Source organism: Lissotriton helveticus, chromosome 2_1 (genome assembly GCF_964261635.1).
Source record: "Lissotriton helveticus chromosome 2_1, aLisHel1.1, whole genome shotgun sequence".
NCBI lineage: Eukaryota > Metazoa > Chordata > Amphibia > Caudata > Salamandridae > Lissotriton > Lissotriton helveticus.
Window position 1 is genome coordinate 1,121,505,582 of NC_136059.1, and position 23,994 is coordinate 1,121,529,575.

At 43.9% G+C, this 23,994-nt stretch overlaps 1 protein-coding gene across 1 annotated transcript in view; it reads right to left on the minus strand.

The window, feature by feature from the left end:
- FOCAD (focadhesin) overlaps positions 1 to 23,994 on the minus strand; it is a 1,210,644-nt gene that overhangs the window by 290,092 nt on the left and 896,558 nt on the right. The window contains exon 33 of the mRNA XM_078675948.1: positions 2,309 to 2,431. Coding sequence (XP_078532074.1) covers positions 2,309 to 2,431 — 123 coding nt within the window. The remainder of the gene's footprint in view (positions 1 to 2,308; positions 2,432 to 23,994) is intronic.

Consider the following 23,994-nt stretch of genomic DNA (forward strand, 5'->3'; position numbering starts at 1 on the left):
AGAAGGTGTTCCTCAGGGACCCCTTCCAATGTGCGAATCGGTTACCACCAACTGCATGTGGGTGGTAAAATGTGAATGTTTTGCGACCGCATTTCAGTTGCTAAAGATTCGTATATAACAATGCGAATCAGTATTTGGAAGGCAAGCCTCTTCCAAATATCGAATCGCAAACACAAATTGGGCTTCAGTAATGTGTTACTGAATTGCAATTTGTATTTTGTACATTTGTACATTTTTGCAGTGGGAAACGGCTCGATAGGCTGCTCCAACAGCAAAAATGCTTCATACACGTGGCCCATTGTGCAGAAAACCAATGGCAATGTGAGATTCAGAATATGGCAGAAGATTACACAAAAATGTAACCTTCTCCCAATAGAAGACTATGAAAAAAATACAAAACCTAAAATGTCGCGTGAGACAATTGTTATCAAAACACAGATATGCAAGTTTGGCCATGGAGGACCATTTGCACGGACCAGAATCCCAGCTCGACCTAAGATCCTGGGAAGTGTACATCATGAGCATCATCCCTATCATAAGAACAGACGAACGGAAGTGGAGCAGAGGTTGAGGAACATGGTGTCTCACACATGCTATTCATACCTACTAGGATGTTCCTTTTACATATTACTAATCAACATGTGCAAGAGTTATTTACATATGTCCAAACACCAGAAATATTTATTAAAAAAATTACATTTACAGGTAATTAAATTTTTAAACATTAAATGGGAATTTAGCTGGTTTGTCTCAAATTAGGGAAGTATATATTCAGCTAGAACGTCCATTAATAATGATAATTATGAAAAAAATGCCACACTAAATAAATGTGCTTGAAATGTCCAAAAATATGTTCATAATTACTACAAGGGGCATCCATAATTATGTGGTCTTGGTTGTTCAATCTATGTTTCACATACCTTTTTTAAACAACTTGTAACTATAAACATTTACGTATTTAAAACAAATCTTAATGTACACATTTCCTGTACTCAGTGGTGACACAGAACAACAGCAAATGCAAAAAGAACAATTGATGGACAGAATGCAGAACAATGTCATACATTCACCCTAGTATAGAGATCTGGGCCTAATCCATCGTTTTTTTTCTCCCCATGCTACTCCAGTTTGAACCCAGCCATATGCAAATCAGTCTTGACCCTGCGCCCATTGGGCACAGTCCAGCCCGAACTGCCTGGCCAGGTCCTCCCTGGATTGAAAACAAGCATCCTAGGAGCGGTTTCGGGCTTTCAGCCATCATCAGCCAGGATAGCTTGACTCCAGTGGCATGGAGAGCACGGGACCCATGTCTGGGCATACCCGTCCCACTTAGGCTGACAAATGCAAAAAGAACAATTGATGGACAGAATGCAGAACAATGTCATACATTCACCCCAGTACAGAGATCTGGGCCTATCCATCGTTTTTTTGCTCCCCATGCCATTGCAGTTTGAACCCAGCCACATGCAAATCAGTCTTGACCCTGCATCAATGCAACAAGTCCTGAAACCGGTCTCAAGATGCTTCTTTCCGGTCCAGGGAGGACCTGGCTTGGCAGTTCAGGCTGGACTGTTCCCATAAGGAACAGGGTCAAGACTAATTTGCATATGGCTGGGTCCAAACTAACGTGGCATGGTGAGCAAAAGAATTATGGATCAAACCCAGATCCTTGTGACTGGGGGTGAATGTTTGCATTGTTCAGCATTGCGTCCATCTATTGTTCTACAGCACAACAGTGCACATGGGGCCAGATGTACAATGCTTGCATTTAGCGAGTCACAAATTGGGACTCGCAATTTGCGACTCGCTAAATGCAATGTACAACAGTGTCTCAGACACTGTTTGCGATTCCCAATGGGGTCACACATTGCATGCCTCAACAATATTCCTAAGACAAACACAATTTGCGACCCCATTAGGAATGGCCAGCACTCACAGGGACCACCATGTCTGTGACTGCTTTTTCAATAAAGTATTTTTTTTTATGCAGCCTGTTTTCCTTAAAGGAAAAAGGGATGTATTTAAAAAAGAAAAATTAAACTTTTCAGTTTCATTTTTTAAGGGCAGGCAGTGGTCCCTGGGACCACTGCAACAAAAGAGAATTTGATTTAACATGCAATGAGATCAATCTTGCTAGAAATAGACTTTTTTAATACAATACGGCAAATTTCATTGTGTTCATCAGTTGCACTCAGTACATAAAATGATCTGCCAAACAAAGTTCCTTTTCATGAAATAAAGTTCTCCTGACGTCAGCATGCATGTACTGAAGTGTTGCACATTTTAAACAACATGAAATTATCCTGACCTCAGCAAGCAGGATTTTGATCCAGGCGGGGAGTAATCGGTTATTTAGGTCTTCTGCCTTTCCATGCCCGCAAATGGCCAGTCCATGTACTATATTTCCCAATGCAAGAGCCAGCCCTGCAGTCTGTCATGAAGAAAAGAGTGGAGTTTGAGACTATGCAACAAAATGGCCACACTCCATAGACATGATGAATCACTTTTCTGGCTTCTCAGACACTTTATATATTAAAACACAGACATCTCTGGAATAGAGTACAGTGTCATCCTACAGAATTACAGTTATTGAGGACGAACCAAAACGATTTAAATGCACACACAAATAAACCTCCTACGCTACACTTTTTTGTATAGTATTTATATAGCACGTCCGTTAGCCCTTGCAAGGACTAAGACACCTTCCGGATTGACGAGTAAATAGCTACTCAATATGTATAGTTTACTTTAAGGTCAATGGCCATTCACACTTTACTTCCCCATCTCCTCCCAGAGATTTCCACTTGCATTGATAGAGAAAATCTGGTGATGCGAATTTACTTCTGAAAGCTTTTAACAAATAGCAATAGAAGCTCACAATACGGTCATTATCTAAAAGCAGTGTCACATTGCAGATGACTGTCAGACAAACTTCTCTCTAAGATACTTAACATTGACAGGCACGTTTCCTGTAGTGTGGGATGTTTCATTGTGATAAAGCTTCCATGCTTAAAGAGCAATTAAAGTAGATGCATATCTACAACTGCAAAGTTAAAGTAGGTGAGGAAACACCCCCTCTTAACATGCTGTTGCCCTTTTTAAGACGTGTTTAACTAACAATGAAGGCACATGTATCAATATAGGTATGTACACTTTCCCTGAAGACCATTAGAATTTCTAATGCTTGTGTTTTGGCAGTGTATCCATGCAGACACCATGATCGTTCTCTGTTTGATAAGTCTCCATTTTCTTAGTCGTATGGATGCAAGCAAATGTGATTACATATTGAATGAAACCATATCTAGTTTGTAAAGACTACAATGGCACATGTATTTTCTTGGTCAACTGGATTGTTCCCCTTTTCCTTTCAAAATGTAGCTTACTTGTGCTTCAGTGCCGCTAGGGTTGAACTTCTTGTATTACAGGAGAGGGGCAGAAAAAAACCCAAGCTACTTACCTATACACTGTGGTTCTCCAGTATTGATATCTTTCATAGATTCACATGCTTGAATCTCCCCCGTCGTCGAGGTGGGATGCCCACTGTAATGATAATCAGCAGTGCCAACCAAAGTCTCATACAGTAGATCTTAAATAGGAGACATTGTAAGGCAATTCACATTTTAGAAAGGACTGAACTGTAGCCTCTCCGAGAACAGCTCTCACATCATCCCTTCCCACCAGGGCAATCACACCTCAGATTTTCTAAGCACAAGAGTGACATGAAGTTTGCTGCCTGAAAGTGGAGGTGGGAGGGTGCATGTGAATGTATGAAAGATATAAATACTGGACACCCACAGTATAAGGTTAAGCAACGTGTTTTTTCTCCAGTATTAAATCATTCATATGTTCACATGCTTGAATCCGAATAGTAAGCAGTATAAAACTAATTTGTGGAGGTGTGAATCTTTTTAAAACATAGTTTATTTAAAACTTTCAATGTAAAGTGTCTCACAGTATTTGAAGAAATGCTGCGGTACTGCTTGACCCACAGCAGCAACCTGACTCGAAGAGGCATCTAGACAGTAGTGTCTCGTAAATGTATGAACGTTTGTTCATGTTGCAGCCCTACATATGGCAGGTAATAAAACACCAGAGAAAAGGGCTGTAGAGGTTGCCACGCTCCTTAAGGAATAAGGCCATACCTTTGCAGTTAGTGGCCTTCGAGCTTTTTTGTGACAAAAAGCTATGGCTGCGGAAACCCATCTGGGAATATTGTCTCTTGTTAATGCCTGCTCCTTTTTAAGAGCTGCAAAAGCCACCAGAAGTTGATTGGACTTTTGGAAGGGTTTAGTCCTTTAAATGTAGAATTTAAGACATCTTTTTACATCCAGAGTTTGAACTGCTCATTCCGCCTGATTGGTCGAACTGTTGAGGCAAGTCTTTAGAACAACAAGTTTCTTTAAGGTGGAAGTCCGTTGGAACCTCAGGGATGAAATGAGAATTAGTGCTTAAAATAACCTTGTCAGCTATAACTTTTAAATATGGACCCTGAATCGTGAAGGCTTGTATTTCAGAACTTCTTCTGGCAGACATAATGGCTAATAAAAGAGCCATTTTCCATGATAGGTACTTTAGTTCAGTCATGTGGATTGTTTCAAAAGGCCCACTCATGAGGAGGAGCTTCGCGTGCAACCGAGATGGCCGCATGAGCACAGGGCTCCCGGACCTTCGCCACCTCCCGCATTTATCCTGAACATTATCCTGATTATGACGACGGGTTATTGAAGGCGCAACCCAGCTGATATAATAGCTGCTTTCAGAAATCGATTTGGGTTCCAGGAACCGTAACTACGGCACTTCGAACTTTTGTGGCCTGCTCCACGGCACTGCCCGGGGCTCGAGTCAATGTGATGCCCGGGTAGTAATTGAAGTGGGAAGAGGTGTGGTGCCGCGGCCAGGGCGACTGACGCTGGAATCTGGGGATCACGGTTCGATCCCCGGCACCGGCGGCAGATTAGCCCAGCACCATGTGACTCTGGGCAATAGCTTGCTTAATCTTCCCAACGGCCCCCAGCGCCTAGAGACCCTAACGGGTGATTGTGCGCTTTACAAATGTGGATATTATTATTATTATTAACAACAACGGCCTGCCGGGCCCTGCTCATTACCCCGGAGTTAACTTTCGGTTTCGTTTTCGGCTCTCTGCCTTCTCCTGTCTCGAGACCGCTCTAGCAACCCGGGATGCAATCTGCCCCGCAACTCCACTGTTTGATTGCCATTGAGTGTTTCTGGTCGTGTGACATCGGGCGGCAATTTGTTTTTTGTTGACCCCGGTGGGTGAATCGAGAGGAGTCATTTTCACCAGGTCTCGAAGGCCCCTCAGGGGCGCAACACTCAATATGGCTGGCAAACCTGAAAGCGAGAAACGGAAGACCAAGACCGTTCACCGAGGGGGTGCTATTCAATCGAATGTCATGGATCGATACACTCATCCTAAGGGGTCCCCCGGTGGTACGAGTAGGTCCCTGGGAGATGCGGGAGACGACTCAGCGGCAGTGGATGACTTGACCCTGCATGATGTCATGGGCGCCATTGCTAATATGAAGACCTCTATCGGCCAACAATATGAGGCTCTGGCCCTGAAGCTTGTCACTGTGGCAATTGATGTCAACCTGATCAGGGCAGATTTATCAAAGACTAATGAAAAAGTAAAATCCTTAAATTTGAGGATCTCCAGCCTTACGACCGATGTGTCCGATTTACAGACGGAGGTTCACAATCTACGGTCCTCTAATGATCTCTTTTCTCGCCGGCTGGAGGATTTTGAAAGTCGGGCCAGACACAATAACGTCTGTGTTATTGGGGTCCCTGAAAAACCGGAAAACCCAGCCGTCGATCTCCTTGTTGAGGACCTCATCCTAAATCATCTTGCCCCCAAAGGCCTGAGCAACCTTTTTGTGGTGGAACGCGCACACAGAGTGCCGGGCGGGAAGCCTAAGCTGGGCGCCACCCCGCGTCCCATCATCGCCAGAATTTTCAACTTTAGAGATAGAGACGCTATCCTGCAGGCATCGCGGGTGGGTGGCCCTACGAAGTTCGAAAATACCACGGTGAGCTTCTACCCAGATTTCACCCAGTTCGTTCAGAAGCAAAGGATGGGGTTTCAAGGGGTGAAGCGACGATTGAGAGATAAAGGCATGAAATATGCAATGCTTTTTCCATCTCGGCTGCGTGTAGAATACGAAGACCGGACGTTTTTCTTTGACCGCCCTGAGACTGTGAGTGACTGGCTCGATACGTTGCCCATGCAGCGTGGTCGCCCTGAACATTCCGAAGGAGCTGAGGGTGGCCCGTTGGAACAGGAGTGAGCAGCGGCTTCGGATTTCTGGACATTGTGTACAACTGGCAGCTGTGGTTCGATGATTTTTATACTGGCACTATTAGTGGTGGGATACCCAGAGGTGGCGGGGGGGTGAGACTCTTTCCTCCTCCAGGGTTCTTTTTGTAGATTAGTTTAATGTTAGGGCGACAGGCACACTGCAAGTTGGGGTGGCTTTCGAGTCTAACGCAGGGGTGCAGGGTGGTGGGAAATGTTTTGGGTATTTGTTGGGGGGTGGAGGGTGGGAATTTGTGTGTGTTTCATTTTGTTTCAAGGCAACGCATTGTTTAACTTCTGGACCTGGGTGTTGCGCTCCATGTCGGGTGGATTCTGCAGTTATTTCTTGGGATGGGGATAGGGGGTTGAGGTTACTATGCTGGAATGTTAACGGGTTGGGGGATAGGATAAAACGTGGTATAGTGCTGCAGCTACTGAGACGCCTCTCCCCTGATGTAGTGTTGCTGCAAGAGACACATCTGATCGGAAATACATGCCATGCTATGAATCGGCGGGGTTATCGTCTCTTGGCACACTCTGGATTCACCACTGGTTCTAGGGGGGTGGGTATCCTAGTCAGGGGTTCTCCCCCCCTGGAGGTCGACGATGTCATCCTTGACGACAGGGGGCGCTACGCTGCTATCACTGGTAGATGGGAGGGGAAGACTGTCTCTTTGCTTTCTGTTTACGTTCCTCCTGGCCTGCAGACTACGACCTTCGCTGATTTAGGGAGAGTAATTCTGGGGCTTCCGGAGGGCATCCTGGTGGTGGGTGGTGATTTCAATTCTGTTGTCTGCGGTAGGGATGACCCCCCTCGAGATCTCACGAGACCACAGTCCCGGTTGGGTGGCTTCTTGGACACGCTGGGAATGGTAGATTATTGGAGGCTTCTGCATCCGGGACAGTTGCAATACACCTTCCACTCTGGTGCTCACGGCAGTCTCTCTAGACTTGATTATGTCCTGATGCCGGCGGCTTTGGCTTATGATGGATACGAGGCTGGGAGTCGAGGGCCGAGTGGCCCCGATTAATCCTTGGTATCTCCGTGACCCCAAAACCAGGGCGGAGTTGATTAGATCACTGGATCATTATTTTGCCGAGAATGTGGGGTCTGTGTCTTCTTCTGTTTCGCTGTGGGAGGCTTTCAAGACGGTTATCCGTGGCCAGCCGCTGTCGTTAATTGCTGGCGCCAAGAAAAGTAAAAACGAGGCGGTAGTCCTCCTTGTGACCGAAATAGCTGAGTTGGAGGGGGATTTGGAACTGCGTGTCACTCATAACAAGATTCATCTCCTCAGTCTCAAACAACTTGACTATAGGGCGTTGGTGACGGATGCCGCTAAAGTTATGAGTAGAGAACAGCAAGGACGTCTATATGATATGGGAGATAAGGCGGGGAAATTGATTGCTTGGCTGGATAGAAAGGAGAGGGCGAGTCGTGTGGTCCCTGTGGTTGAGAGAGTGGACGGAGTGAGAGTGACTGATCCCGCCGAGATTGTGGAGTGTCTTGCGGAATATTTCCAAAAAGTGTATTCCCCTGTATCCGATAGACCAGAGGAAGACTCACATCTGCTGTTACGAGACATCACATTGCCCTGCCTGTCGGATCTAGACAGGGAACTGATGGACGCGGCACTTTCCGTCGAAGAGGTAGCAACCGCTATCCGCTCTGTACATTTCGGGAAAGGCTATGGGCCCTAATGGTCTCCCCATCGAGCTTTACAAGCTACACCCTGACAAAATGCCGCCGTATCTTCGTTCTATGTTTCTGGAGTCGCGAGACGTCGGCTCCCTCCGTCGTGATCAGCGACTTGCGACCGTTGTGGTGATTCACAAGGAGGGGAAGCCGCGGGATCGCTGTGCTTCGTATAGGCCTATTTCACTTCTAAATGCGGAGCCCAAGATCCTTGCGAAATTGCTAGCAATTCGTTTGATAAAGGAAATCAGCGACCTGATCCATCCAGATCAATCCGGTTTCATTCCACACCGTAATACAGCATTGAACTTGCGGCGCTTACATGGCGTTCTTGCGAGGGAGGCGTCATTACGTGAACCGGCCATCTTGGCTTCTTGGATGCTATGATGGCCTTTGATACGCTGGAGTGGCCGTATCTCTGGGCCGCTCTTGCAAAGTTCGGTTTTGGTCCTGGTTTCATCGGCTGGGTGAAACCTTTGTACGAGGAACCATTGGCTCAGATTGTGGTGAATGGTCGGGTTTCTACGTCGTTTACTCTTGGAAGGGGCACGCGGCACGGGTGTCCGCTGTCCCCGCTCCTTTTTGCCCTCGCATTAGAACCCCTGGCTGCTTGGCTGCGCTGGGAGCCATCGATGAGGGGTATTCGGTGTACCCCGGATTTTGAGAACCGAGTATCACTCTATGCAGACGATATCTTGTTGTATCTTATGTCACCTCGAAAATCGTTGATCGTATTATTTGATGTATTGACCTTGTTCGGGAAAAACTCCGGCCTTGTGATTAACTGGTCCAAGTCTTGTGTTTATGTGCTCTCGGGTGACTCTCCTTCTTTGCCGCGCGGTTGTCCCATACAAGTGGTGCAGACGGGATTTAAATATCTGGGGGGTTTTATCGCCTTGGACCCCGTGGTCCGTTATGATCGTAACCTAACTTCCCCTGCTCCAACGCTTAAAATCTGATATTGTGGCCTGGCGCAAACTGCCACTGTCCCCCCTCGGGCGTGCAGCTCTTTTTAAAATGATGTCACTGCCGCTGTTTTTATACGCGCTGCAGAATACACTTGATGTTATTCCGGCGAGCTACTTTCGAGAGGTGGAAAGTTTGCAGAGACAATTGATATGGGGCGGGCGTTCACGCATCGCCCTCGCTAACTGACGCTTCCCTGGTACGACGGTGGTATTGCACTTCCGGATATAATGCCATGCTATTGGGCTTCCCAGCTGGGGGCGATCAATCATGGAATGTACGGTCCTGCGTCGAATCCTGCGTTTGAAATGGATAGGTGGCTGTTGCGGGCGGTGATTATAACAGGGCGCTTTATACCAAATCTGCTGGGAAGAAGCTTTCGGGACCCACTAAGATAGCGGTGCGAGTGTGGCAATGTGCTACTGTGGCAATGGGATGGAGGGATCGACTGACTTGAGCGACTCCGCTCTATGCATCTGAGAGACTGGGCAGCCTGTGGAAGACGAAAGGTTTCGAGAGGTGGGACATGATTGGTATCTGCAGGGTGAATGATGTTTGGGCCAAAGACAGGGTTAAGACTTTTGAGGAGTTGAAAGTACAATATGAGTTAAGTGATAAGGAATTCTTCCGTTACGCGCAGATTCGCCACGCGCTGAACTCGTTTTTTCCTCCAGGTACCATTATCCCGGAAGCATCCCCACTTGAAGATCGGGTGCTTGACGGATACGTTTCCGATAGCACTATTTCATTGATCTACAAGAAATTGATTAATGATCGGGCTGACTTGTTGGTTCGACTTAGAGAGGTTTGGACTAGTGATGGTTTGGAGTTGGATGACGAGGACTGGCAGTCGGCGATATCCTCGCCGAAGGAGGTCGCGATTCCGGCTCGTCTCCGACTCGTACAGCTTAAGATCCTGCACCGGATCTATGTGACTGGCCCTCGCCTGATTCGTATGGGATATTCTATGGATGGGTTGTGTAAGCGTGGATGTGGTTTAACCGGTACTTTCCTCCATATACTTTGGGAGTGTCCGGAGGTGGTACGGTTCTGGAATCGAGTGCATGCTTTGATGGAGGAGGTCACGGGTGTTGCGCTGTTGCCTGAAGCAAGGCGTTGTTTGTTGAATGTTTGGGAGCCGACTGATTATGATGTGGCGCAGACTCAGTGGGGGACCCTTGGGAATATGATCGCCAAGAGAGATATCGCACAGTTGTGGGGCTCTCAGAGACCGCCCACCATCCTGGCATGGAAGGAGAATATGGACTGGTGTATGTTTAGAGAGAAGACGGTATATGTGGCACGCGGCAGACCCAAAAAGTGGGGTAAAATCTGGGGCCAATGGAACTCCTACCGGGGTGATATCTGTACACCTCCCTTCACAGATGCTCCGGATGTTCCGTCTTCCCCCTGACCCGACATTCCTACTGATGTTTCAGCTTTAATGTTTTAAGACTTTGAATTTCCCCCCTGCTCCCCCCTGCATTGATGATTTGTACCAAACTGAAATGCATTTCCTTCCTCGCTGAGCGCTTCCCCATTTGTATTGACTTTATTGCCTTGTTTGTTTATGTTTATTCATCAATAAAAAGAAATATATAAACAAAAAAAGGCCCACTCATAAGCTGTGTTAAAACAGTGGTTAATTGCCAAGAAATCTAAGGTTTCTTAATTGGAGGGTAAGTTCTACAAAGTCCTTGTAGAAATTCCTTTATAAGTCTGTTTGGCCATACAGAATACTGGTTGCAAGATCTTCTGAATCTGGAATTTGTTCGAGGTGAACGTTTATTGAATAATGCTAAAGTCGAAATTGTGTAGGTTCCAAAGATATAGTAATATCTGAGCCTGAGGGGAGGAAAAAGGATGGCAGTCAGTTGTGGAACACCAACTGCAAAATCAAGCCCAGATTTGTTTGAAGATTTGGCCCTTTGCTTTAGCTAACATATTGCTTCATTGTTATGGAATATTCATGGAACTCATTCTAGAGCCAAGCCGCTAAATAGAACGATTCTGGTGTTGGGGGAAACACCAGTCCACTGTTCACTGACAGCATTCCTGGGACTGGTTTGAGTGAAATGTGTGGCTGTTCAAACATGAGGAGCAGTATTGAACACCAAAACTGTCCTAGCCACTAGGATAATTCAGATGTTATGTTAAAATATTTATAAAGCGCATGGAATGCCCCAGCAACAGGGTGTTCCAGCGCTAACTGTCTAGTATAGTGGGAAGCAAAGGTGATTTAGCGATTGGTGAAGAGCCAAGTCTTCACCATCCTTCTAAAAATGTATTTATTTATTTATTTAACTTGTAACGCGCAACAGCTACCCGCAGTGGGTTTCCCGGCGCTAGGGATAGACTCAAGACGAAAGAAGTATCAGGTAAAATCCAGTGATCAGTGATGCTACGGATAGCGGTAGGTAGGGAGTTCCAAAGGGCAGGTGCCAATGCCTTGAACGAGTGGCCACCCGCTCTTTCCCTCCGTATCCGAGGCACTTGTGCTAGATGCAGATTCGACGAGCGCAAGGCATGGGTGGGTACATAAGGGGAGCACATACGCTCAAAATCCCACGGCAGAGGCCCGAAAAGATCTTATGAATGATGCAGAGAGCTTTGAAGGGAATTCTCTGTTCCATGGGTAGCCTTTGTAGCCGGCGGAGATCGGAAACATGACAATATTTAGGAAGTGCAAACAGAGCGCGGGCTGCAGCGTTCTGGGCACGTTGGAGCCTTTGGATCACTTCTTTGTTGGATCCTGGGAGTAGCACTTTGCAATAGTCCAAACTAGCCATAATGGTGAATTGGATAATCAACTAACGAGTATGAGAATCGAGAAGACCTAGAATAGGCTTTAGGCCATGTAACAGTCCGAAACAGGTGCCTGCCAAATGGTACCCTCTTCATGTTATTGAATATTCGAGGAATTTGAGGCAGAGGGAGAAAAGCGTAAGCAAATATAATTATCTATGAGAACTGGAAGGCTTTCCTCCATGAGCCCTTGTGTGGATATCTGCTTGGACAGAGTTGCCATTTTCAGTTGAGAGGTGTAGCGGATAAATTTAGAGCTGGCTTTCCCCAGATGTGAAAGATCATGTTTAGGTACATTTGAGGCAACTGTTTTGATGATCTGCTAAGACCGTCCAGCCACTTGTTTATTTCGGGCACATGTCCTGCTTTCAAAGAGATTTGTTTTTTATGGCCTAACTCCAAATTTATTGAGCTTCAGAGGAAAGAAGGTGGGATTTTGTTCATCCCTGTTTGTTTAGATTAAACATGGTGGTTGTAGAGTCTGTACGAACCAGAACTGAAGAGCCCTTTATCATTGGAAGGAAAGAACAGAGTTCCAAAGCCACAGTTTTTAACTTTAAGAAGTTTATGTATCTCTTCTTTTTCTTGATTGTCCATCTGCAACTCACTTCGAGGTCTTGAAGATGAGCTCCCTATCCTTCCATAGACGCCGTTATTATGACATAATGTGGTTGGTTGTTTAGGAATGTTAGGCCCAAAAATAGATTTTGCTTCTTTATCCACCATATCATGATTGATTTCCTTTCTGGTGTTGATGTGAGGACATTGTCAAACAATCCCGTTGTCTGCTTCTGCAGTTTGTTGATCTGTTGTTGGTAATGGACTTATGAATAGGCGCCAATTGGGAATTAGAGGAAATTATGACCACAACATTTCCAGGAACAACTTGTATTGTCTCACTAAAATGAACTTATTTTCTAGCTAGAACCTTAGTTGTCGCTGTTATCTTTGCAATTCCTTCCTTCGTAGGAGAAGCTTTGGAATGACACAGGATTTCTCTTTGTTGAGCCTCAGTCCTAAATTATTGATAATTTGAATAGATCCCTTTGTCGAACAAGCTGCCTCTAATAATGAGGGTGCTTTTATGAGTCAGTCATCCAAGTATGTAAAGATCTGGTGCCCAGTTCTTGTTACGTATGCTGCAACTTGAGGCATGTATTTCAAAAATACTCTTGGTGCTGATTTTGGACCGAAGGATAGAACTTTGAATTGGTAGTGACATCTGGCCAACTCGACCCTGAGATACCTCCTGTGTTTGACGTGAATATGGAAAAACGCATCCTGGAGATCTGGGGATGTCATGTAGTCCCCCGGACTGAGTAGTTACAGTACATCTTGCTGGGTGACCATTTTGAATGTCTGTTTTTTAAGGTACTTGTAGAGCTATCTCAACTCCATCAATTGCCTCCATTACCTTGGCTTTTTCTTTACTTGAAAGAAATTGGAGTAAAATCCCTTGTTTCAATGGACACAAGGATCTTCTTCTAAAGCACCTTTCATAATGAGTGTGTGAATTACCTCCTTTAAGAGACAGACATGTTGATGTGCTCTCTTGTGAGGTGGTTTTCAAGAAGGTTTTTGAGTAAACTCTAATTTCTGTCAATGCTGGATGATGCCTAGCACCCAATGATCCGTTGAGATAGAACTCCAATTTCTCTAAATGTTTGAGATGCTTCCACCTTCTCTCACATATGTTGCAGGCAAAGCGGTGATCGGTGTTGATGGATTGTCACTATCTTCGGGAAGAGTCATGTCCTCTTCCTGCACCCGATAGCTTTCGTTTGGGAGCCTTTTTGGAAAAGGCTGTGCCAAGTGCTGGTCGACATTGTTGTGAAAACGGTTTGTGCAGCTGGAACCTGATGGGCTGAAACTACATCTGAAAGAATACATGCCTCTCCCTCTCGCTCCACGAAACGGCTGAAGACTCCGCAGTTGAAGCTCCCCCAACAATTTTATAGTCTCTGTAACAGTTTTAATTGACTTGAGAGCCTCATCCACATGCTTCCGAAAAAGGGACTCTCCATCATAGGGCATGTCTAAAACCTTTGCTTGAAACTCTGGTCTGAAAGAGTTCGCTTTCAGTCAGCGTCTTACGACAGCAGCTCCCGCTATTTGTCTGATTCCTGTCAAGATGTGGTGTCAATGATAGCCGAAGACGCTTTCTCTTCCAGCTGGAGAATAGCTATTGCCTCCTTTTGCTTTTCTTCTTGTAGGGAGTTAATAAGTACTTCCATGTCTGACCACATTTGGTGATCATATCGATCCAGAATCTCTAAAGCATTAGATGCTCTTGTGGTCATAGTGGTCATGGCAGAGAAACGTTTTCCTATGTTATGCAGTCTTTTTCCTTCCTTGTCAGGAGGAACTGAGCATGGTGTGGTAGGATTCTTGAAGTGCCTTTGAGCAGCTTACATAACAGCAGAATCTCTTAGTATGGCTGATTAAACACACTGGAGAATTCTCTGGAGCTTTGTATTTCTTATCTAATCGTGGGATCACTAGTGCCAGTGTCGGCATTTTCATAACTTGAGATCTGCCCATATGCAATTGATTATTGGAATAGATTTCACTGACTTTCTGGCAGTATCTTTAAATTGCATACTTATGCTTACTCCTCCTGGGGTATAGGCCATCAACCAGGACTCTCCAGCCATCTCTGTCAAGGGCTTTTGTTTCAATCTGACTCCAGGTGTAACCCATTTCTTTGCAGTCAGCCTCAGGATCTCGGTGCCAGATGTTTCTTGGCTTTCCTCTTTTTCTTTTCCCTTGAGGGTTTCCGTTCATGGCTTGTCTGGTGTTGTTTGAAATAGGGCTTGTAGAGGGTGTGACCAATCCAGCCCAAGCATCTTTTCATGATTTATGCATGAGCAGAGAGTTGGAAAGTCTGCTTCCATAAGTCATTGTTGCTGATGGTGTTTGGCCAGCGAATTTGGAGAATTTTCCGCAGTCAACTGTTCATGAAGGTCTGGACTTTGTTGGTGCTGTTCACTGTTGTTGTCAAAGTTTCTGCTCCATAAAGAAGGGCCAATTTTATGTTGGTGTGAAAAAATCTGATCTTGGTTGCCAGCATTAGGTCCTTGGAGCTCCAGATCTTCTTTAGTTCAATGACGGCAACCTTTCCTTGGCGTCAGCATCTGTGCCACCCTGCTTGTCTCTGACATTGCTCAACCTCTTCCTTTCGCCTGTAAGAGTGACTGCAGTTGTGCTGGCTGTGTTAGCCTTCAGGATCTTGTGAATGTTGAAGCCTAGTTGTGCTGATGGGGCTGCCATATTGTCAGTCTTCTCTTGAAGCGGCAGATGGGTATGAGAGAGTAGGGCCAGTTCATCGAGCTGCGTCCAAAGTGTCCACTGGATCCCATTTATTCTCCTTGATGTGGATATCTTCATGATCCAACCAATGACCAGCAGGAACAGAAAAGGCGAGAGCAAACAACCCTGGGGAACTCCGGTCCTCACTTGGAAGGCGTCCACGAGATGGACTATCTTGCAGGTGATTCCTTCGCAAGAGTTCCTGATGATTCTTACAAGTGTATCTGGCATACTGCAGTGTTGGAGGAGTCTTCCAAAGGGTCTCGCTGACCACACTGTTAAATGCCTACTCACAGTTGATGAAAATGACATAGAGGGGTTAATTCCATTCCATCAACTGCTCAATGATAATGTGCAGTGTTGCAATTTGGTCTGTGCAGGATCTATCTTTGAGCAAGCCAGCTTGCTGGTCGTGCAACTGTGCGTCAACTTGTTCCTTCATTCTGTTCAGGATGACTCTGTTGAAAACTTGGTCTGGGGTTGATAGAAGAGTTAGCTCTCTGTAGTTTACACAGTTATTTAGGTCACCTTTCCTGGGGATCTTGATCAGATATCCCTCCTTACAGTCTGATGGCCCCTTTTCCTCTTCCCAGATCCTTCCAAATATGGGGTAGAGCATACCTACTGATGTTTCAGTGTCTGCCTTCAGTGCCTCAGCAGGAATGTTGTCAGGTCCTGCTGCCGTCCCATTTCTCAGATGTTCGATGGCTTGCCGTATTTCTTCCTTGGTTGGTCTGCTCTAGTCTATTGGCAAGTCCTTGTCACCTGGCTGTATGTCTGGTGGAGACTGTGACACGGGCTGGTTTAGCAGTTCTTCAAAGTGCTACACTCATCTTTGCTGTTACTCTACGTTACCAATGATTGTCTTCCCAGCTCTGTCTTTAACCGGTCTTTCTTGCTTGGGGCATCTGCCGGAGAGTTTCCTTGTTATGTCGGAGAGTACTTTCAAGTTTCCATGGCTTGCTGCTTCTGTGGCAAGACGATAGATGAATGTTCACTTGCCTGCTCTTAAGTTTCTCTTTACTTCCTTGTTGGTTTTGGTTTATTCACCTTGAGCTTTCGCTTTTTCTGCTTTTGTTCGGCTGGTGTTGACTGCAGTTTTCTTTTCCTATCTCGTCTGGATCTTCTTTAAAGTGGTATAAAAAACATTCTGCCTGTTGAACTGGTAATGGGACATCAAAGCGTGTAGCCACTCGATTCAGGAGAGCGTGAAAACCCCCCATGACATCTGGTGGAGAATAAATCACATGGGTTGTTGGAGAAGCAGTGGCGGCTGGTGAACTTCGAAGATAGTGGGGCATAAGGCCAAATACTAAATTTACCTCAATGAGGGAGCACAGCTGCCCTATGCATGAGTAGAATGGAATTCATACAAGTAGGCAGTATATTTTAAGATTGTTTGATATGGAGAAGCACAAACTAAGGATTTAAATGTACCACAGTAGTTGGGGATGGCTTTAATAACAAGAATGCATTTGTACCCAAATTAACCCTTTTTTCAACATTAGGATAATGGAAGACTAGGGAAGAACATAACGTTCTAACCTATAACTTGCAGTTTGCAGGCAGCTTTTTGATGACAGTTTATAGGTCACTGTGCTATAGTAAGATTGTAATCTGTGAAATGCAGGGTTAGAAAAGGATCTTTGTGACAAAAGCAGTAACCCACTGAGCTATCCATATAAAAATCAGTTCTCTCATCTTCATGGCACAGGTTCTTTGCAGCAGGCCTATTTACCCTCTACGCTACTGTATGATGAGCAAAAATTACCAATGGACAAAATTCAACGTTGATCCAGCAGGAAACATTACTCTCCAACGTTATGATGAAATTGGTATTGTTGCTTGACACATAAGGAACTCTGCAGCCTGTGCTTCTAAACCCATACATTTTCTGAGCACAGCACCAGTGCTCAATGCCGGGTGGGGTAAAGCCAGCCCTGATGTTCATTCACCATAAAGTGAAATAATAATAAAAAAATGGTATAGAGACATAACACTTCAGAGTGTACAATCGTCTGTTGAAGCTGCAGCACATTTGGCCAGTGTGATAATTTTTATTAACATTTTTTAAATCGTTTAACTTTGAGGTGAGTGAACATGGCGGAGCAATAAATCCCAGAGGAGCAGTATTCGCACAACGCAAGAATGCTCCCAACTCCGTAAGTCTTTCACTACTTTTTGTTTTTTGATAGCGAGTGCCGTGAAGTTCAATAAATCATGGCTCGTTAGGGACCAGTTTCAAGGCCTGTTTTACTTTTTGGTTTGTTTGGCCACACTTGCCCTAAACACCAACCTGAAGTAGCTGTAGGCTTTGATCTCCACCAATGCACCTCACACATTTCCCTACTCCACTAGGATGAAGTGGGGCCATGAAGGCTTGTTCCCACCCCACCTTGTGACGAGTTTAGAAATGGGTTTCTTTGCACTGGTACACAGTGAAGCCTCACAGATTGACAACCAGCCTCTGGAAAACCAGGGCTTAAGCTTAAAGCGACCAGGCTGTTTTCAAAAAGCGAGGCTGCACTGGGTCACAGGAGACTGTGGCCTTGCAGTCTTGCAGGACACAGAGGACCAGGGCTGAAATGAGGTAAGCCCTGTAAATCCTGCGACAGCAGGCACATGCACACTAGCGCATGTGCCTTTCTAAAGTGCCTGCTTTTGCCTAACCCCACACAGAACGAGGGTCAGAAGCTCCAAACAATTAAGTACTTTCACAATTCTTTTTAAATAAGAGGTAAGCGTTGAGGGAGGGGGCACAGCTCTTTTGCCCTATTAAACCAAACATCCCTGTGGAGGAGATGAATCTGGTACAACATAATCATCCCATTCATCTCCTATTTTAGTGGACAAATCCTGTCCTTCTTGAGGTCCATCATTATCATCATCTCCCTTCATACAGTCATCAAGAATAATGATAGGGTCTAACAGATGTTGTGGAGAGGTAGTACTCTGGTGAATAGAGGGACTTTTTAGTTATGAATGTATCAGAAGCGACCGGGGAGACATAACCACTGAGGGTGCTGGCATATGAGGCATATTTACTTTTTCCGGAAATCTATTGTGGTAGTCTTGAAGCATATGTCTGAGATCCATAATGAGAGCAATGGGGACGTGCACCGTAGGCTCTCTAAACTGATCTTCATATGTCTCCTCGTAAGGATATTGTTTCTGAAATTCTTCGTAAGACCTTCAATCAGCTTGTTCTCTATATGTTAATGGAAAATTTCCTTGGAGGTAACCTAATTCCTGGTTATCCATGTCCTGACATTTTAGGTGAAGTTGGGAAGGACTACTTGCTAAGCCCAATGGACCATCATTATCCTTGTCCATATCTGCCAGTTCCAGAAGACAAACTGGTTATAAGGAAGACACCTTACTGTAGGACCTTTGGTCTGTTCCTAATGTAAATTTAGTTGATTTTATCGACAGGCCAGTTGACGGCGCCATAGTCGATGTCGTCGATCATTGTCTTTGCTGCAAAAAAAATTCTGTTTCTATTGGCAGAGTGGACGAAGGAGATTTACTCATCGACAGTGGTTTCATCGACTTTTGTCTTCGCAATATTTGTCAACAATATCATCAATAATGAAGAGTCGGTGATTGATGGACAGACCGGTGATGATGCTAAGTTCGTTGACGGTCTTATGGATGAAGCAGTCATCATCGTTATTGATATTAATCATGATGATGAAACAGTAGTCTTCATCTACGTTCATGATAGTCGACGATTTTTTAAATAGGGAGGAAGTCAAACCTTTTTCCAGCGAGCAGATGACTGACCTCATTTTCATTTTGGAAAAAATGAGGAATGAAGCAAGCTTTAGTCAGGATTTCGGGCTTTCTTTAAGTCTTTTCTCGTCTTTTGCCTTTGAAATATTTTCAGGAGGTTCATCAGAACATTTGACTTTCATGCTCTCCTCTTTTCAAAGCCTTACTGAATGACAATGTTCCTTACTCCTCATCTCCAGAGACTGGAGTTTGTACAGATTTTTTTCTTTTGTGGCCACAAAATACGTTTTGCCTCCCTATCCTTAAGAGTTTTGGCAGCAAATGTCCAGCAATACTTGCACTCCATAAGCTTGTGGCCAGGATGAAGGCAATATAGGAACTCTTTAGGAGGGTCTTCAGAGAAGAGACTAAGCTTGCCAAAGGACTAGCATGGTCTAAATAATCCTATTTTAGATCCTTCTGACATGGAGGTTTCAGTTATTAAACACTCTGCTGTTAGAAGAGGGGAAAGTTAAAGTAAAGGTCAATAATAAAAGATTTTTTACTGAAATTGAGCAGAGCTCAGGGAGACTCCCATCAAACGACATGCTGGAGAAAATTTGAGGTGTGCTAGCCCTGGTGGCAAGGGATCATGTGAGTGCTGTTCTCTGATTTGGTGCAGTTCGGTTCTTTCTAAAACTTTCTGAATTGGCTTACAATGTCACCTGTTTAAGATTTTCTGTATGACACTTTGGTTGGCACTGCTAAATATAATTACTGGTGGACTCCCACCTCACCAACAGGGAAGATTCAAGCATGTGAATATATGAAAGATTCAATACTGGAGTAGTAGCAGCATGCTTCCAGTTTTCTAGTTCTGAAAAAGAGCCCACCTAGGACAGTATTAAAGAGAAAGAACTGTCTATTCAGGCTAGAGTATTTTCTTCACTGGGACCAGAATATTAGGGAATAGAGTCAGCAAAACCTATAGATTTGAAATGAACCATGTTAGTATTACCTGAGAGTTTAGAATAATGTGCTTGCTATTTGTTTTATGTAATAGTGAGGCATGAGAATCATGTCTGCTCTTGGAATTGCAGAACGCACCGATTTGAATTGGGAACTACGAATCCGTCAAACTGAAGCACGTTGGATAATCAAATGTCGTAGTATGATATATGGTTTAAACATTGATTCTGAACTACATCATTTTTTGGCATAATTATCAATGAATGAGGACTTAAAATGAATGTACATGACTAAAACCAGTGGGTTTAATAAATATATGTTTTATTAAGCATTTTATTGTTAATTGTACACATTTTGGGATATTGAGCAGGCAAACTGTTGTTTCCTTTGCGGATGCCTTCTTTCAGTATGACATGAACGCGTCCTGGCCCATATTCGGACGATAAAGTGTAGACTTGTTCAATTAAATATTTGAGTATTTGGACGATTTCTTGCCCCATTTTTCTGAATTATATTTAAACAAGGGCTTCAAACTGGATACATTTCTTGAATATTAAAGATAAGATTGAAAAACATCAGAAATACGCTACCTATTCCAAATATCAACATGAAGTTACACGCATAAGTAAATCAATATTAGGGGAATAGGTGAACGCAGCAACAATAGGATAGAGCATGCCGGAATAAATTGCAGGCTAAATCTTAGCAGGCACGGTGATTGATCTAGAAGATTGGTTCTTCATATCTACGTATGTTGTTAAAGAAGGAAGGCGGCCTTATTTAGTCAGTAAGAGGCAACTTACTGCAATACTCGGTGCGAGAAATTAAATCAACACTATTCCGTTATTTTCAAAATATGCGAATAGACTGTGACGTCAGATGTGAAACTAACAGTGCAGACGAGTGATCCGATAGGAAATTCGTCACCTCAAACGCACGCACCAGTACACATTATCGGAAAAGTTGTGCAGAGAGGATAATTAACACTTAGGAATAACTGCATTGCTTGAATACATATACTTATTTACATGGCGGACCTGAATGGAAACTTGTGTATATGATATGCGCATGAGCGGAAATACTAGGTTTAGCTGATCAGCCTGCATAATAGCCTTATGCGCATGAGCGGAAACACTTAGCAGTAAGAAAAAATATGGGTAGCGGACCTGATTGGAAACGTTCACTGGCTCACAGGTGAGCGGAATTACACTACGCGCGGAATTTTAGTGTGCTTTGATTGGCTATTGGGTCCTTTTTAAACGTAGGGAGTACAGGGAAACCTCACCTTCGGGATTTATCGTACCCGGACGGCGTGGAGAGGAACAGGAGGCCACATTATGAAAGGTAAGCGAAGAAGGTTAGGCAGAGTTCAGTGTGATAGTTAACTGGGAAGGAAAGAAGTGTTAAGATTATATCATCCTGTCCATTTTGTGTATTTCTTTTTAGATTGGACAGTTTAAGAACGTATGGATAGGACTACTACAAAATAGATGTTACTTTTCCGCTTGGCTACATTTCATTGGAATGCGGTGAGTGAACAGGGAGGCGTAAAAAATTTTAATATTCAAGAGGGCTAATAGAGCAATCTAATGTATCAATGTGTCCGGACTTTTTTTAGGTATGAGAAGCCACTGGCAGATTGCTTTTAAAGGACTCTCGGTTTAAAGAAAGGATAAATCGATTTTGAGTGAAGCTTTGACTTATAGTCTTGAAAGGTATGAATTCTAACAGGTGGGATATGTTATTGTGTTAGACGGAGTCAGTGCAAGATAAGAGAGAACTAGAATAGTGAAGGTTATAACTGGGTAGATATATAGTATTTGTTTGACGATTGATCGGTCTTTCCTTTTTCTGCCTCACCCCAGTTCATGAATACTACCATTATATATATGAAGAATCGGCCTCTTGTAGCGAAACTGCCCAGACCAAAGGTTCAAAATTTGAAGCCAATTAAACAGAGGAACCTCATTACAAGAGCATGAGGTGAGCTGTTCACCAATAAAAATAATTTTTGCAACAGTTTGCCAGCACTTCATCTCAGGATGTAGGTAGAATATTTGTGTGTTCGAAGAAGGAACAGCAGATATGTTGTAGAGTATTTGTGTGTTCGAAGAAGGAACAGCAGATATGATTATATGTGAAAATTCCAAGCTAATATTTTCCCGCTTGTTTTCTAGTATTGTGAAGTTATTGAATTCCCTGTCAGTACTACTCGGCACAGTGAGCTGTATTGGATTTAAAAGTTACAAAAAGATTTGGGTTCTTTTGCTTTTCACAGGTTATTACTGATTGATATTGTATATATGTACTGATGTGTTTGTATTGTGTGTTTGCAATTGCAGCCCTGATGACGTCCTGCTTCTAGGACGAAACGCGTCGTCTGCAGAACAACAAGAAAAAGAAGAATTTTGATTGTATTTGTGGTTGCAATTTATACTTTTGGACCATTGATCTATTTGTGTTTCTTTTGTAAATTAAAATATCTAATTGTTTCAGGCATAAATAAGTACTCCCAGCTCTCTTATTTGCATCAGTTTAGTCTAACCTGGGGTTGGGACGGTGCCCCAGTAGTTGGTGAAGTGCCAAATAGCGCGATTTTCAGTGTACTATCCCTAGTGCACCATATTATACCCTACGTCGTCCAAAAATCTTTGTGGTGTAAACCGATTTGCTGGATGTCTTGGCAGTGCCCAGTGAAAATGTGGAATGAAAGGAGATCCAACATATGAACTGTCAGACTGCTTGTCAATCTCTATTTTTTTTTTTGTGTATGTGAGTACGTGAAAGGGGAAAAAAGATTTGTTCAGATGTGAGTAGGACCAGATATGAGATGGACAATATTCTATATGTTCCTAAGTAGAATTCAGTACTTGGTTGATACTTTTAAGTTTGTTTAGAACACAGATAGTTCCTAGAGCAGAGAGCGGGTGAGGCCACCTAACAATGATGCCATCCTTCTAAACACATCCTTATCCGCACTAACAGAAACCAGCGATTGCTCTATGTCATGTCATGTCATGTCAAATATTCTTGTAGAGCGCACTTATCACCGGAAGGTCTCAAGGCGATTGCAGCAAAAAAACGGCGACAACAGACAGCAGCTCTCGACCAGCAAACTGTTAACTTAGGAAAGAGCCAGGTTTTGAGGTTTTTACGAAAACATTTATGATCCACAATGGATAAAAGATGTGATGGCAATTTGTTCCATAGCATGGGGGCAAGGTAAGAAAAAGAGCGACAACCATTACGGGACGTCCGTGCATGCGGCTGACCCAAATATGATTTGTTGCCGGACCTTAACAATTTCCTTGGTATGTACCATTGGAGGTTTTGTCTAGATAGTTAGGGCCAGTGTCGTATATTGTCTTATGAATAAGACTTAGGATTTTAAAATGGCTTCTTTGTCGCACCTATGCGCCTGAATAGTTCATTATATGAATCACACTTGCTTACCCAAACATCAACCTAGATAAATGAAATCTGGAATTACCTTTTTGGCCTCTGTGCTTATGGAGAGGCCACTACCTTGGATATAAGGTACAAAAGCAGAGGAAGCAGGTTTAATACACAAATCCAATTTTTTCTTTATTGTTCTTTGTTCAGTGTGTTTATAATATCCTCATCTCTCTTGATGAAGAACTGGGTTGGTTTCCAAATGCTTTGAGACAAACCTATTTCTATGGTTCTAATGTTTGGAAGGCACTGAATGGAACATTTACAATTCTGTACCATACTGCTGAGGACCTTAGTGGAGCCGCTGTTGCATGGTACTAAATGTATTATTAATTATAGAATTGTGTGTGTAACTTTGAGAAAATGGGCGTGCAGTCTGTTTTCAGGCTGGAAACAGACTGTCTTCCTATGTCAGGACTGAGGATAGTTCTGAACTGAGTTATGGTCTAGTGACAAACTTGAGCTCAGTTTGTTTGCTCCTCCTATTAACAGAATTGGGTTACTGCTTTAGCGTGTCTGCTACTTCTAGGTCTCCCTATCTGGCATATTTCTGCATTCACATATATTACTGTATCTGGGTAGTCCGTGAAGCAAAAACCTGGCACGGTGAAGGCTGCTAACTCAACTGGCAAGACACTACATGACTAGGGCTGTGTTTGTCAATGAGTGATGTCAAACATGGCTTTACTTGTTACCTCTGGTAGTAGTTCCTTATTGTGCTCAACGCTCTTGTCCCGTTCACTAGAGATTCTCTACTGATTCTTACTAATCA